Source organism: Xiphophorus couchianus, chromosome 21 (assembly GCF_001444195.1).
Source record: "Xiphophorus couchianus chromosome 21, X_couchianus-1.0, whole genome shotgun sequence".
NCBI classification, from domain to species: domain Eukaryota; kingdom Metazoa; phylum Chordata; class Actinopteri; order Cyprinodontiformes; family Poeciliidae; genus Xiphophorus; species Xiphophorus couchianus.
Genome location: NC_040248.1, coordinates 12,106,899 through 12,119,668, shown reverse-complemented (window position 1 = coordinate 12,119,668; position 12,770 = coordinate 12,106,899). Strand labels below are relative to the sequence as shown.

At 37.5% G+C, this 12,770-nt stretch overlaps 1 protein-coding gene across 1 annotated transcript in view; it reads right to left on the bottom strand.

Moving 5' to 3' along the window:
• Positions 1–12,770, bottom strand: part of prex2 (phosphatidylinositol-3,4,5-trisphosphate-dependent Rac exchange factor 2) — a 101,165-nt gene that overhangs the window by 11,652 nt on the left and 76,743 nt on the right. Inside the window, exons 34-37 of the mRNA XM_028005291.1 lie at positions 11,450–11,552; positions 11,022–11,165; positions 10,815–10,929; positions 31–97 (exon numbers count right to left, since the gene is read on the bottom strand). Coding sequence (XP_027861092.1) covers positions 31–97; positions 10,815–10,929; positions 11,022–11,165; positions 11,450–11,552 — 429 coding nt within the window. The remainder of the gene's footprint in view (positions 1–30; positions 98–10,814; positions 10,930–11,021; positions 11,166–11,449; positions 11,553–12,770) is intronic.

Genomic DNA, 12,770 nt, shown 5'->3' with positions numbered 1-12,770 from the left:
TTAATAATGCAAAATGAAGTTATGGCTTACCTTATCTATGAGGGCAGCTTTGGGTGCAGTGCTGGGCGGTATGTTGGACTGATCAAGGAAAAACGCCCTGAGTGAGAGAGAGCGAATGTATTCTTAATTAGAATTAATAAAATCCCTTATGTGGAGCAGTGAGACACAAAATATGACAGAATACTGAGTATGAATTTGTTTAAAAATCAAAGTCCAACCTTTTTATATATATATATATATATATATATATATATATATATATATATATACACAGTACAGACCAAAAGTTTGGACCCTCCTTTTAAATCAATGAGTTTCCTTTATTTTCATGACTATTGACATTGTAGATTCACACTGAAGGCATCAAAACTATGAATAACACATGTGGAAATATGCACTAAACAAAAAAGTGTAAAACAACTGAAAATACCCCTTATATTCTAGTTTCCTCAGAGTAGCAACCTTTTGCTGTGATTACTGCTTTGCACAAACTCTGCATTTTCTTGATGAGCTTCAAGAGGTCGTCACCTGAAATGGTTTTTACTTCATAGGTCAACCTGCCCTGTCAGGTTAATAAGTGGGATTTCTTGCCTTATAAATAGTCATGAAAATAAAGAAAACCCATTGAATTAGAAAGGTGTGTCCAAACCTTTGGTCTGTGCTGTATATATATATTTATTGTTTACTGTCTGACATCCAAAATGTTTCTCTGCATCATTAGATCATCAGGATAACTGGCCTCCTCTGGAAAAAGTAGGCCAACTGCTTTTTATGGAGGAACAGCGTCTGACTATCAATCATTAGAGTAACTTGGGCACGGCAAAGCAGAAACACAGACTAAGCATCTCTTGTCCTGGGAGTCGATCCAAGTGCCATCGCTTCACTCATTCATGGAGCACAGAACAAATTGTGCCGTTTCCTTCTTCGTCCACTAGAGGCAGCACTGTACTAGTGGCTGCATACAGATGCTGTGCAGTCTGCCGCAATGAGTCCATCTGAGGATGATTGCTACTCGTGCAAACTCAGCAGTCTGTATCTGCATCGGATCTCAGCATTCAGACACTGTGCTAAATATAGGTATATTACACCACAATAAAGCCTTTGTAATAAAATCATCAATCAACTCCATTACTCCTTGCGGTAAAGGATAAGACACAGCCTCTATAACACATTTGTGCAACCACATATATAAAAAGGGAGGGGGGGATAGTTTTAAAAGGAGAGACTGGAACAGAGACTGAGAAACAGAGACTGTTTACAAGATTAAGTGAAGCAGATCTCATTCATCTGCATTGATTCTGCTGTAAAGTGATTCAAAGAGCATTGAGGCATTCAATCTGAAGATGCCTTTCAAAAGACAGTTCAGGATTCTCTTACAGTGATAATCCATGTGATTTGAAATTGTACTTACCGGTAATTCAGATAAACATAAAATACTAATTCAAAAAGCTTTTAAAGTTGGAAATATACTTTTAGCCAGCAGGCGACAAAATAAGAATACAGCACAATAAGGAGTCTACAAAATCATTTGTTTGACTAATGAGGCATGATCCCCAGAAGTGAGCTAATTTATCTTAGCATCCCAGCATATCTACTCCTGAGCTACTGATGAATAATGTTACACATTCACTTATGGCAGCTTTCCAGGTATTTAAACCTCAATTGCCAAATTATGCATTAAAACCTTGTAGTGTGCTGCAGAAATCAACAACTAGCACCGCTTGGTTTTGGTTCCGCTAAGAGCCCTTGTAATTGGTTCAAGATGGGCTTATCACTCAAAAGATACATTAGAGTGGAGGTTACAATGTGTCAAGGTGTAGAATATACAGCCATAATATGAACAGATACTTTAAATAGTCCTGAGAGACAAAACAAGGTTTTGATTTGTTGTTGTGTTGTCTACAAATCAGTGCAGCTACAATTTAAATCTACTTTCCTATCTGTATTAAACATGTTCTTAAAATGTACTGTTTAGTCATTCTGGACTTCTGAAATCTTCAACCTTTTGCACTTTTTATGCAGATGTAATGATCTTTTTTTTTTTACAGAAATCTCATAGGAAATGGAGAGAGAGAAGGAAAATATCTCATTTGTTGAGAATCAAACCTTGTACACATACAAAGAATACTTGCTTATATTAGACAATGCTTTGTGGCAAAGGAGCCATAAAAATATTCACTAGCAGACTAAAAGAAACATGTTGGCTTATGTTTAGTTTTTTTTGTTTTTTTCCATTACATCCTCAAACTTCTATTTAAGATTGTTGGTGAGAGACAAATTAGTCCATAACTTTTAAGTGGAAGGAACATTATGCAAGGCGATTGTGGCAAATCAAAATATATACCAAAAAAATAAAATAAAATAAACATGGCATGCCTTTGTTGAATCACCTTAGCTCTGACACACCCAAATTAGATTTGACTGAATCCATCATCAGAAATTGGAAAGCGTATGGTAAGACTGAAAACCAACCTTAACATAAACTAGGTATCTACAGATCTATGGAGAGCTCTTTGGGGCCTCTTCATACCTTTTGAACAAAGAACTGAGGTGTGTGCTAAATTTAAATATAATGAAAAGCTTCTCTAAGCCTCTCATTAGTTTTTTATGCAATACTTGCACAGCCTTTCCAAAACAAAATAGTCCCGCTGGAAAAATTAATCCTTTTGTATTTTTTACCCATTATACTGCAAACTATCATTCCTTTTCCATAGATATACAGATAATTTCATTTGTTTTAGCTTAAAAATGTAATGTTTTCTTGAGTTCTAAAACTTAAAATTAGACAAACCAATGCATTAAATCGTAAGGATACAAATGCTTTATTTTGTTTTTTTATTTTATTTTTAGAGTCATGCAGGTTTTAGCACTCTAGGCTACTCACTTAGTAGGAGGGAGAGCAAAAAAATTTCTTTTTGGTTTTAAAAGGTTGCTGTTCGTCTGACTAACTGGTAAGGAGCAGCAAAAAAGTCATGAGTTTCATGGTTAACTCTGCAGGAGATGCAGACGTCAGCAACACAGGTTGAAGAATCTGTTGACACTTTAAATTATGCACTTCACAAATCTGGCTTTGATTAAAGGAGCATAAAGAAAAACAACATTCATGAAATAAAGCCATGTAAAGTCCTGTTTGCAGTTTGCCACAAACCAGGTAAGGAACACAGCAAACACGGGGAAGCCACTGTGTGACAAAAATACATGAACTGCTTTTGAGCTTGCTGTTATGTGAGCAACTCCTTTTTCTATTTTTGCTTTTAGTGGAAATCAAGACAGCCATAGGTAAAGTCTGCCTGTAGCTCGTCCAGCAATAACTGCAACATCCCTGACCACACACTTAAGTAGAGCCAAAGGGTTTCCATGAGGCTCTAATGGATACTTTGGCTGCAAGCCAAAGATGACCTGCTCTGCATGTAGCTGGTTTGTTTTACTGGGGAAATGAGAACTCAATTCACTTTGTTTCTTCTTGCTTCGTGACAATAGGACACCGGAGGCCCTTCAAAGCACAGGGGGCAAACGCAGTCAGCTGCTGTGTAGAAAGAAGAAAAGAGGCAGATGTGTTCAAAGGAGTAGCGCAGGAATGGATATATTCCCAGCACACTGCTGACTCACGAAGTGAAGGAAAAAAATTTATGATCCCTAAAATCCAATGGGGTATAAAAACAGTTTAAAATTTGCATATTTTGAGTGGTTTTACTTTCACTCGAACACCGGGAAAGGGCTAAATTATCTATAATTTATAATATTTCTGTAAACATATGACCCCACAGAGGTGTAAAAAAGTCCATGTAAATCACTCACAAGGCCTGATGAATGACACTCACTGTTATTAAATTCCCACACAAATCCCCTGGCTTGTGTGGGAAAGCAACCTCGGAGCTAATGACGGCTTCCAGGAGCCTTAAGACGCCCCACAGTGATGCTGCTGCACTGACACCAGGAGGAGGAAAAGCTGCAAACTCATTAATGCAGACGTGTTTATAACCATGGGTAGGTCAACTTTAGCTCAGAAAAAAATCTAGAATATACTGGTTTATGCTACAGCATTGTGAAACTATATATAATGAGACATATGTTATTAACGCTATTACTGTTAATCAGGGTCAGAAAGCAAGTGCTTAGTTTGTGACACTTATAGAGGATTTATAGTAATGCTGTCTAGTGTCAAAGGAAGTTAAAGTTATTAACACTAAGTCACTGGACTTAGGGATGCATAAGCATATCATACGCTTATACAGGGTCAGTGTCTGAAAATGGTGAAAAGATTCATTAAATTCCTGAAATAGAGGATGTATGGTAGCTCATGGATAGAATTGTCTTATAATGTGCTAGATTGGATAAGAGCTTATTTGATAGACCAGGTATGTAAATCCTGTTAATTTGAAAATAACAACAAAAGTATTGGGATTACATTAAAACTCTTTAACTTTAACCCTTTTCTACAAATCAGCCAATAAATAATCTGTAAAGCTAATACTTAGTATCATTTGGTAATTCTAAATCTGAGCAAACAAAAATCACATATGGAGTTCATCAAGGCTCCAATCTTGGTCCACTTTTATTTCATGTAAAAGTGGCCCCAATATCATAACATCTCTTACCATACATATGCTGAAGATACACAACTTTATATTTCTGTCACCATCTGACCACAGTTCACTACAATTGCAATATCACAGGGACAAATTTAGTGCAGATAGGACAAAATCATTGTTTTTATGGCCTAACAATGATAAGTTAAGTAAGCATCGAACAATGCCGTAAGGCAAATACCACTATAAAGAAACCTAGGTGTTGTCATGCATCTTATCAAATTACTCTATTACATCTTAAAACAACTGCCAAAGAGAACATGTTTACTATCAAATCAATACACACAGACCAACAGATTCATGATTTTGACTTCAGCAAGTTAGATTACTGTGCTGGTATCCATTAAAACAATCAGGCAGCTGTAGCCCATCCAAAATGATACTTTCAGAATCCTGATTACACCAGGAAAGTGGATCATCAAGTCCCGCCTTAAATCACTGTCCTGGCAACAAAGACTGATTTCCAAACATTGCAATTAGTTTTTAAGGGACTGAATGGTCTAAATATATTTTGGCGTTTCTTGTCAGATAAGAACTATGTGGATCTCGCAGGTCTTCGGAAACCTATTTAATCGGTCTTGCCAGGAAGAGAACTTAACAGCAGGCAGCATCTAGAGTTTTACTCCTCGATTTGGAAAAACCTTGTTTAAATTATGACTGAAATGCACTTCACAAAACAGACTGAAAACATTACTGTTTACTGCAGCTTTCCTGAAAAGGTCAAATTTGATTTTATGTCTCAGCTCTTTATCTGGTTCCAGATGTGCATTTAAACATATTTTACATTTAAATCTGATGCAGAATTGTATCTCTATAATTTTTTATCTATATCTTGTTTTTAATTACATTTTCTTTATGTCATTTGCTTTATATTCTTGTAAAACACTTTACCTTGCTTGTCCATCTCAGAGGGGTTTTCTAATTAGATGAATCTAGGTCTTTCATTAGAGTACAAAGCATAACAAAGTACAGAGCTTTAATCATTATAACCATGCAGTGATAGATTTAAAACGAAGTGATAAATGGAAACAACTCAGCCATTCAGGCTTTATAAACAGAGGTTCAGTGCAGACTAGCTGAAGCAGAACAAAGCCTCACCACCTTCCTGTGAATGTAAGTAAACTGGGGCACTCTTTGCCAGCCGAAGACTCCTGCCTTTTCAGCAGGGAGGAAAACTGCTTATAACAGCTCCATTTTGTGTTGTCCAAGACAAGACATTTAGCAAGACACATTTTAGCAGTTGCAATAAATATTAAATAAACCATATGGTGTGTGTTTGTTGAAACGCATTTTTTTTTTTTACAATGTTTTAAAAGAGAACAAAACTAAGGTTCCAGGTGAAGTTCAGCAAACGTGATTTTTTTTTTTTATTCCTGGGAATAACTCTTAAAAATGTTTAAAACTTAACAGCAGACATCAATTTCTGCTGCACAGTATTGCTCCAGGGAAGAGAAAAAACACCGCTAGTTTTGCTCATTTGCAGTAACAGTTCAGGATGAACGCAACTATACAGCAGAACTACAAATTTTAAGTTCAGCTCTGTAAAAGCTCAAGGACACTTTTGAGTTGGGTGCCCAGGTACGTTGGTTTATTTATACAAAGTAGCGTCTAAATGGGTATGTTGTAGGGACTTGGACGGAAACAGAAATATTATGTTTACTCAGCTGCTACTAGTCGTGCACTTTTTAAAAGGACTGAGCCAAAAGTCCTCTACAGCAATGTTTTCATCAGTTATCTGAAACACCTGGTGGCAGTCAACGCCGCCAAGGATGGCACAAACAGTTATTAGGTTTAGAGGAAAATTATATTTCCACATAGAGCCAGGCTGATCCGGACAGGTTATTCCCTTAAGAAACAAGATCAAGATTTAAAAAGATGTGAAATAAACCTCCGAAAAATTGAAGAAATTTGTAAGAGGGAAATGTACCTTTGCATTTCAGGAATATCAGCAGAAACAAGTCTAGCCTGTAATTAGAATCCAGTACTTGCTTAATTGTAAAATACAACATAGCAGTGCATGCGAAGACTGAACACAAATGACTTGCGGGCTGTGTTGTGCTGTGGGAAAGAGAACACAGCATAAAATTAAACAGCCTGTAGTAATAATAATATATATTACCACCTGGACAGAGCTCCGAGTTTATTGCTCATCTTTCAGCCACCATCCCATCATTACACACATTTATCAGGCTTTGTTGTATTTTATTATCCAATATATTTCAGGGATTTTTTTTTGTATTTAATACATACAGGGGGGGGAGAAAAGGGCTTTCAAACTAGCCAAGACATCCACTGGAAAATATTTTATCCCGATAATCAACAGTATATTGAGTAGTGACTGCAGGGCCGGCTTTAAGTTTCTGTAGAGAGGCACAGTGTGTCAGGCAACACTTGTTGGTTTACCGCCATTATTACACTGCATTTGCAGTTCACCGATACACAATACGCAGTGATCTTCATCTTCTTTTCTGTCCTAAAATCGATAACAAGGGAGAATGTAAGGTGAAAACCAAATGCCCTCCTGAAAAGTCCCGTCAATAAACGCAAAATGTGATGAAATAACAAGCCTGCAGATATCCAACTCCTCCCCCCCTGACTAAAGCATTCAAAGACAGTCCAGTTTTTCCATTTTTGCTGCAAACCCTCCATAATCCTCATCTTTCAACTGAAATATCCTCAATTATTTCAAAAGGTAGAACATGCATACAGTTATGCTTTAGTGTTTTAGATTTCCCAAACCACTCTGAAGGGAAGTTGAGAAAATGTTGTACTCCAAATGACAATAGATTCCAGTCCAAGTAGATTTTAGAAAAATGCTGCTTTATATTAGTAGCTACGTCTTATTTACGCCACATAAATAAAACTTCAGCTCTGCTTCTAAATAACTGTCCCTCAAGGGTCTGAAATGCACATGTGGATCTGAGGCATGACAGCATTTGGTACGGCAGCATGAAAACCTTAAACATTGCCCTGAAGTTCATTCAGTTCAGCGATGCATCTGTCTGTCAGACGCCTTCTGGCGCTGGCCCAGTGTTGGTTTAGCCCAGCACTGCAGTGGCTCGGCTCAAACGATAACGAGGTGCCTGAGGTCGGAGAGTGAAGTGAGATCACGGCCTAGTCTGCGGTCAGCTGTAAGACGAATGGCGGCTGGCAAAAAAAACAACAGCAAAAAAAAAACTACTGGTGATGTTACATACAGAGAAACCACTAATTGCTGGGAACCAAGGGAGCATATTGATTTTACCACATTTAAACAAATATACTTTCGGGATGGGAGAAAAACATCTTGCCTGCAGGTTTTCCATGAATTCTTTGTGGCATCATTTATGTCACCAGTACAACAGATGCAAAACTAAAAATATAGGTTAGACATTAGCAAGTACAACTCTGCATGTTAAATGTAATTAAAACTGAAAACTGGAAATAACCCCACAAAATATAATTGTCTAAAAAAGGTATTCACTCAACTTAAACATTTTCACCAAATTTAATATTTCATATTTTATGATAGTCCAACACTACACAATTTGTGAAGTGTAACAACATATAAGGGTTTCCATTTTTTTAAAAACATACTGCCAGAGTTAAAGTGAAATCGTCCACAAATCATGAAATGAATTCAGTGACAATTGCTGCAAAGAGTTTTACAAAAAGTTTATGTATATGTTCCTCCTCAAACTTTACAAATATACAGTCATGTTCAATAAATTAGGATATGAATTCCCATGAGATTGTTTGTCCGATTAAAACTAAAAGTAGTAACTGTTAAGAAGACATCAAACATACTTTTCCTTAAGCCTACAGTTCTGTGTTGAGTAAATGTTGAGAAGTTATGTTTCATCATAATTAACAAGCCCTGAAAACATTAGTCTGAGTGTAAATACTCTGTGTAAATAGTCTTTGACTAAATGTATTGAGTTACTGAAATAAATAAACTTTTTGATACTATTCCAATTTATTAAATGGGTCTTTGGACTCCTTTGGTCTACAACCACACCAGGAAACCCATTTCTTTGCTTAGAAAAAGGAGGGTGTGCTTATAGAACAGATGAAAATTTTAAGTGAAAATGCATCTAAAAAGTGTGTAAACAGTTCATAAATTGTAGACTAATTTTGATAGATTATAACAACCTGATATAATTTTGACAAATAATATATTAGTCCAAGAAATGTGTTGTGTTTTGATCAATGTTTTGCTGTTTTGTAAATGAGTTAGAAGTGCATCGTTTCTCATACATCTATTCTGTACACAGTCTATTACTTACAAACTGTGTCACAGAGGAGCTGCTGCTGAATGAGTGAGAAGTTCTGTTTGGAAATTTGATTCCTGTTGAACAACTGGCCAATTTACTTTAAAAAAAAAAACAAACAAAACAACCTAATTCGTCTCTGGTGACACATCAACAGTGCATGTCCTTCACTTTCAATATCTAATAACCTTTAAGATAAAAAATATGTTTCCAGCTTACATTACAAATAATATCTTGCCATATTTACCACTTTTCTCTCAAGATTTGGATCTCAAGCAAAAGTACAAATTATATTTTCACACATTTTGACATCTTATTACTTGCAATATAACAAGCAAAACAATAAATGCTTACTGAATCAATTAACACCGACCGATGTTTCATTAAGATTTAAGATTTAGCTTTAGCATTGAAATCAAGTCTTTTGCTCAGTGTATAAATCCTCCTACTCTAAAACATTTGCAAAGAGTGGAATCTGATAGTTTGGAGAGCCCAGAGTAAATGAACAACTCAAAATGTGAGCTTCAGCAGATTCAGTTGAAACTAACTCTACTGTGCCACACAGCTTGACTGCCTCCTTACCTAGCACCCTTTAGGCTCCCCCACAACACTTGCCTGTGTCTTCTTAGACACATTCACTGTGTGCTACTGCTGGGGCCTTGGCTGTCAACTCAATTACATTTTTTTGCCAGTGCAGGTGAAATAATACAGAAAGCAGCAGTACAAGAAGTACAGCAAAATATAAAAAGCTTAACATGAGCTGAGAAATCGGCTGCTTCCAGAACGGGTCAACTTTCAGCTTGACTGGCCATGAGCGGTGACCAGCCAGTAAGAAACTCAAAAATCCAACCGTATAAATTGTGAATGCACCATACTAAGTGTTACCAAGCTGTACTAACTGCAACACTCTTCAGTGTGAAAGTTGTTACCACAGAAAGGAGGCTCAATTTTAGCAATGACGTCAGAGGAAACACAAAACGTACAACAAGCAATTTCACAAGGAAAATGTTTTCAGGGTATGTTGGTTGTTCCTTCAAGTTGGTTCCACAGAGTTCTCGACTTTCACCATTTCATATTTTTGTAATTTTGGGGTATAATAGTGAACGTTCTGTCACAGAACTGCTGTTAAAAATCAATAAAATATTCCATGTCCTTGCTTTATTTGCTTTCCAAAACTATGCTCTGGGAAATGCGGCTCTCACTTCTAACCATTACAAATAAATTAAAAAACTCTATGAATAAATCAATCCTTGAAAATTAATATTTAGCTACGCTGAGATGGCACTGATGAAGCACAGAATTGCCTGGACTATAAATCTTTTAAAGCCCCCAAAACCGACTGCGCTGAATATAACAAAGCTAAATTGTAAGGCAGACTGCTTATAATTTTAATTATCCACACAAGCTGCAGCAAATGTTAAACTTAAGACCAGCGTTCATCCTCTTAGGTGCTCATTAACGGAACTAGGCTTAAGAGGAAAGTCACATTTAATACAAGTTAGATAGCTCTCTAACATTTGTCTCTCTGCCTTGGAGTGCAATTTCCCCCCTCACACAGCCCAGGAAGTTAAACAAATTAAAGTTCTTCTTCACATGTCTTTCTACTTCATCACATTTTCCACACCTGGCCAATCACAGGGAGTCTCGAGTGTGTCGAAAAGCAATGGGGTGCAAAGTGACTGAGTGCAGCAGCTGCACAGAGGAAACCTCAGCAAACCTGGTGGCATGCTGTGCGTTCTCATCCAGCCACTGCAGCCCCTGCTGTGTGTGTGCTTACGGCCAACCGCAAAACATTCCCAACTGTGCTCCCCTCAGCCAATCACCTTCAGGTGCTGCTGCTACTGAGCCCTGAGACTCAAACTCATCGGAAAGGAAGGACATCTTGATTTATATGATATCTAAGAAACTCTGCTGCATTACACAACATGAGCGAAGCAGTACAAAGGCGTGTGGGTGTGTGTGTGCTATACTGTACCCGAGTCTTTTGTTGTACTGTTTGACCTTCTCCAATGAGGAAGAGTTAATTTGGGCCTGATATTCCTCCACCGACACATTGTCTCTATAGTAATAACCCTCCATGCTCTCCAGAGCTAAACATGAGGAGATGCACAAGGAGGTTTTCAGTGTTCATGATTTTCTGCAAAGAAGCCTTTGTCCTTTTCCTAAAACGGACTCCTTTTACCTTGCGTAAAGAGTACTGGGTAGATTTTGACACCTCCTCCATTTTTTAGCCTGTAAGGCAAATGTGCGAAGTAGTAACTCTCCAGGTAGAAGCAGACCTTCAGGGCCTGGCGAGTGCCCTCCACCTGGTAGGAGATGGGCATATCTGCCGGAAGACAAAAAAAGAGGCATGGTACGAGTTAACGGGCAGCAGCAAGCACATGTCTTGGCTCTCGTTTTGAAAATACAAAAAGCTGTTGAATAGATGTATCTTTTATTGTATTAGCATCATCTCACATCAAAATTATTGTTTAAAATGCAACCAAAATATCATCGTTATGAGATCATGCTGCTGGGATTAATGATTAAGTTACAGTTTCTTCTTAAACAGAAGCACTTATAATTGAGGAGGGCCCTGTAACTTGAGGCCAAAACTAAAAGACTGCATACTTGCTACCATTGGTTCTCCTTCAAATTGTTGGAAGTAGAAGGTGACCTTCTCCAGATCAATCAGGGCCACCTGAGTGTCTTCCAGCATGGCCTGCTCATCAGTCTGAGGAGAAAAAACAGCAAACGTGACTTTATTATTTTTATGGTAGTCTCTCATCAAACCTCACAAACTGATCTGCGCAACAGGACTTTAATCAAAAACACCTTTCATCAAATCATATAGTAAGACATTGAATACAGGCTCATATATAACAAAAAGAAAAATAAACTACTGAAGTGAAATATTGTTGTGACACAGACAGAACATCAGTGGTATACCCTGTCCATTGAGCATTTTATTCATTGAACTCAACATATCAGTCCTGACACTGTAAGGTGACCAGACCCACCCTGACATTTGCCACACAATCAAATCAATACATAAGTCAATGATTACTGAATGCACATCGTCAGAAGACATTTGTTTTGTCTGATAATTAGGTGTGCTCAGATTAAATATTAAATCATCTGTTGTATTTTACCATTTTACCCATATCCAGCCAGACAAAAAAAAAATTCAGTTCTTTTAGTTTAATTATTACAAAATATTAAACTATTAAACACTACACTATTACACAACAGAAGGTGATTCCCAAAACAACCTTCATTGGCATCTTGGTAAACTGCAGCTTATCTCCTGAGGACTGATGCATCTTTCAGGTTCTGTGTCAGCTCTGGGCTCTTTTTATGATGTTTTGATAAGTTTTCTCAGCCACAGGTAGTCTTAAAGACGTCTCTTTTTTAACCTCTAGTTGTCTATGTTTTACTATTTTTAAGCACAATATGGCTTTGTGATTAAGTAAGCACTGGACTATGTAAACCTTTGCTTATTTCAAGAATGTCTTGATTCAAGGAAACTATAAAGAATTTGGTGTAGCTTAATGGAGGAAATATAGCTGTTTACACATATGTCTGTCTCCATCTTTGGTTTAGCTTGTTTGAATTTGTTTACATGTCCCAATGAGTGGGAGGATGCGTTTCCTCCTCAGTGTCTCTTCATCAGGCAAAAGGAAGCACACATCTTCTTATGGCTACAGTAGCCGGCGCTCATATATTTCTGATTATAAGTCTCTGTTAGCCTTCTCTTCTCCCTTCTGTTGTTCTTCCTGTCCCCATCGACCCCGTCCAGAGAGCTGAACTGGCCAGCAGTGGAGGAGGATTAGGAGTCGTTATCTACAGGCACATTTCCCATACGAAGACGCGCGACAGAAGCGTAACCACTGACCTGCCAAGTGATGCTTTGTTTTGGTGTAAATGCTTGGTTTAAACCTGATGTCACTGA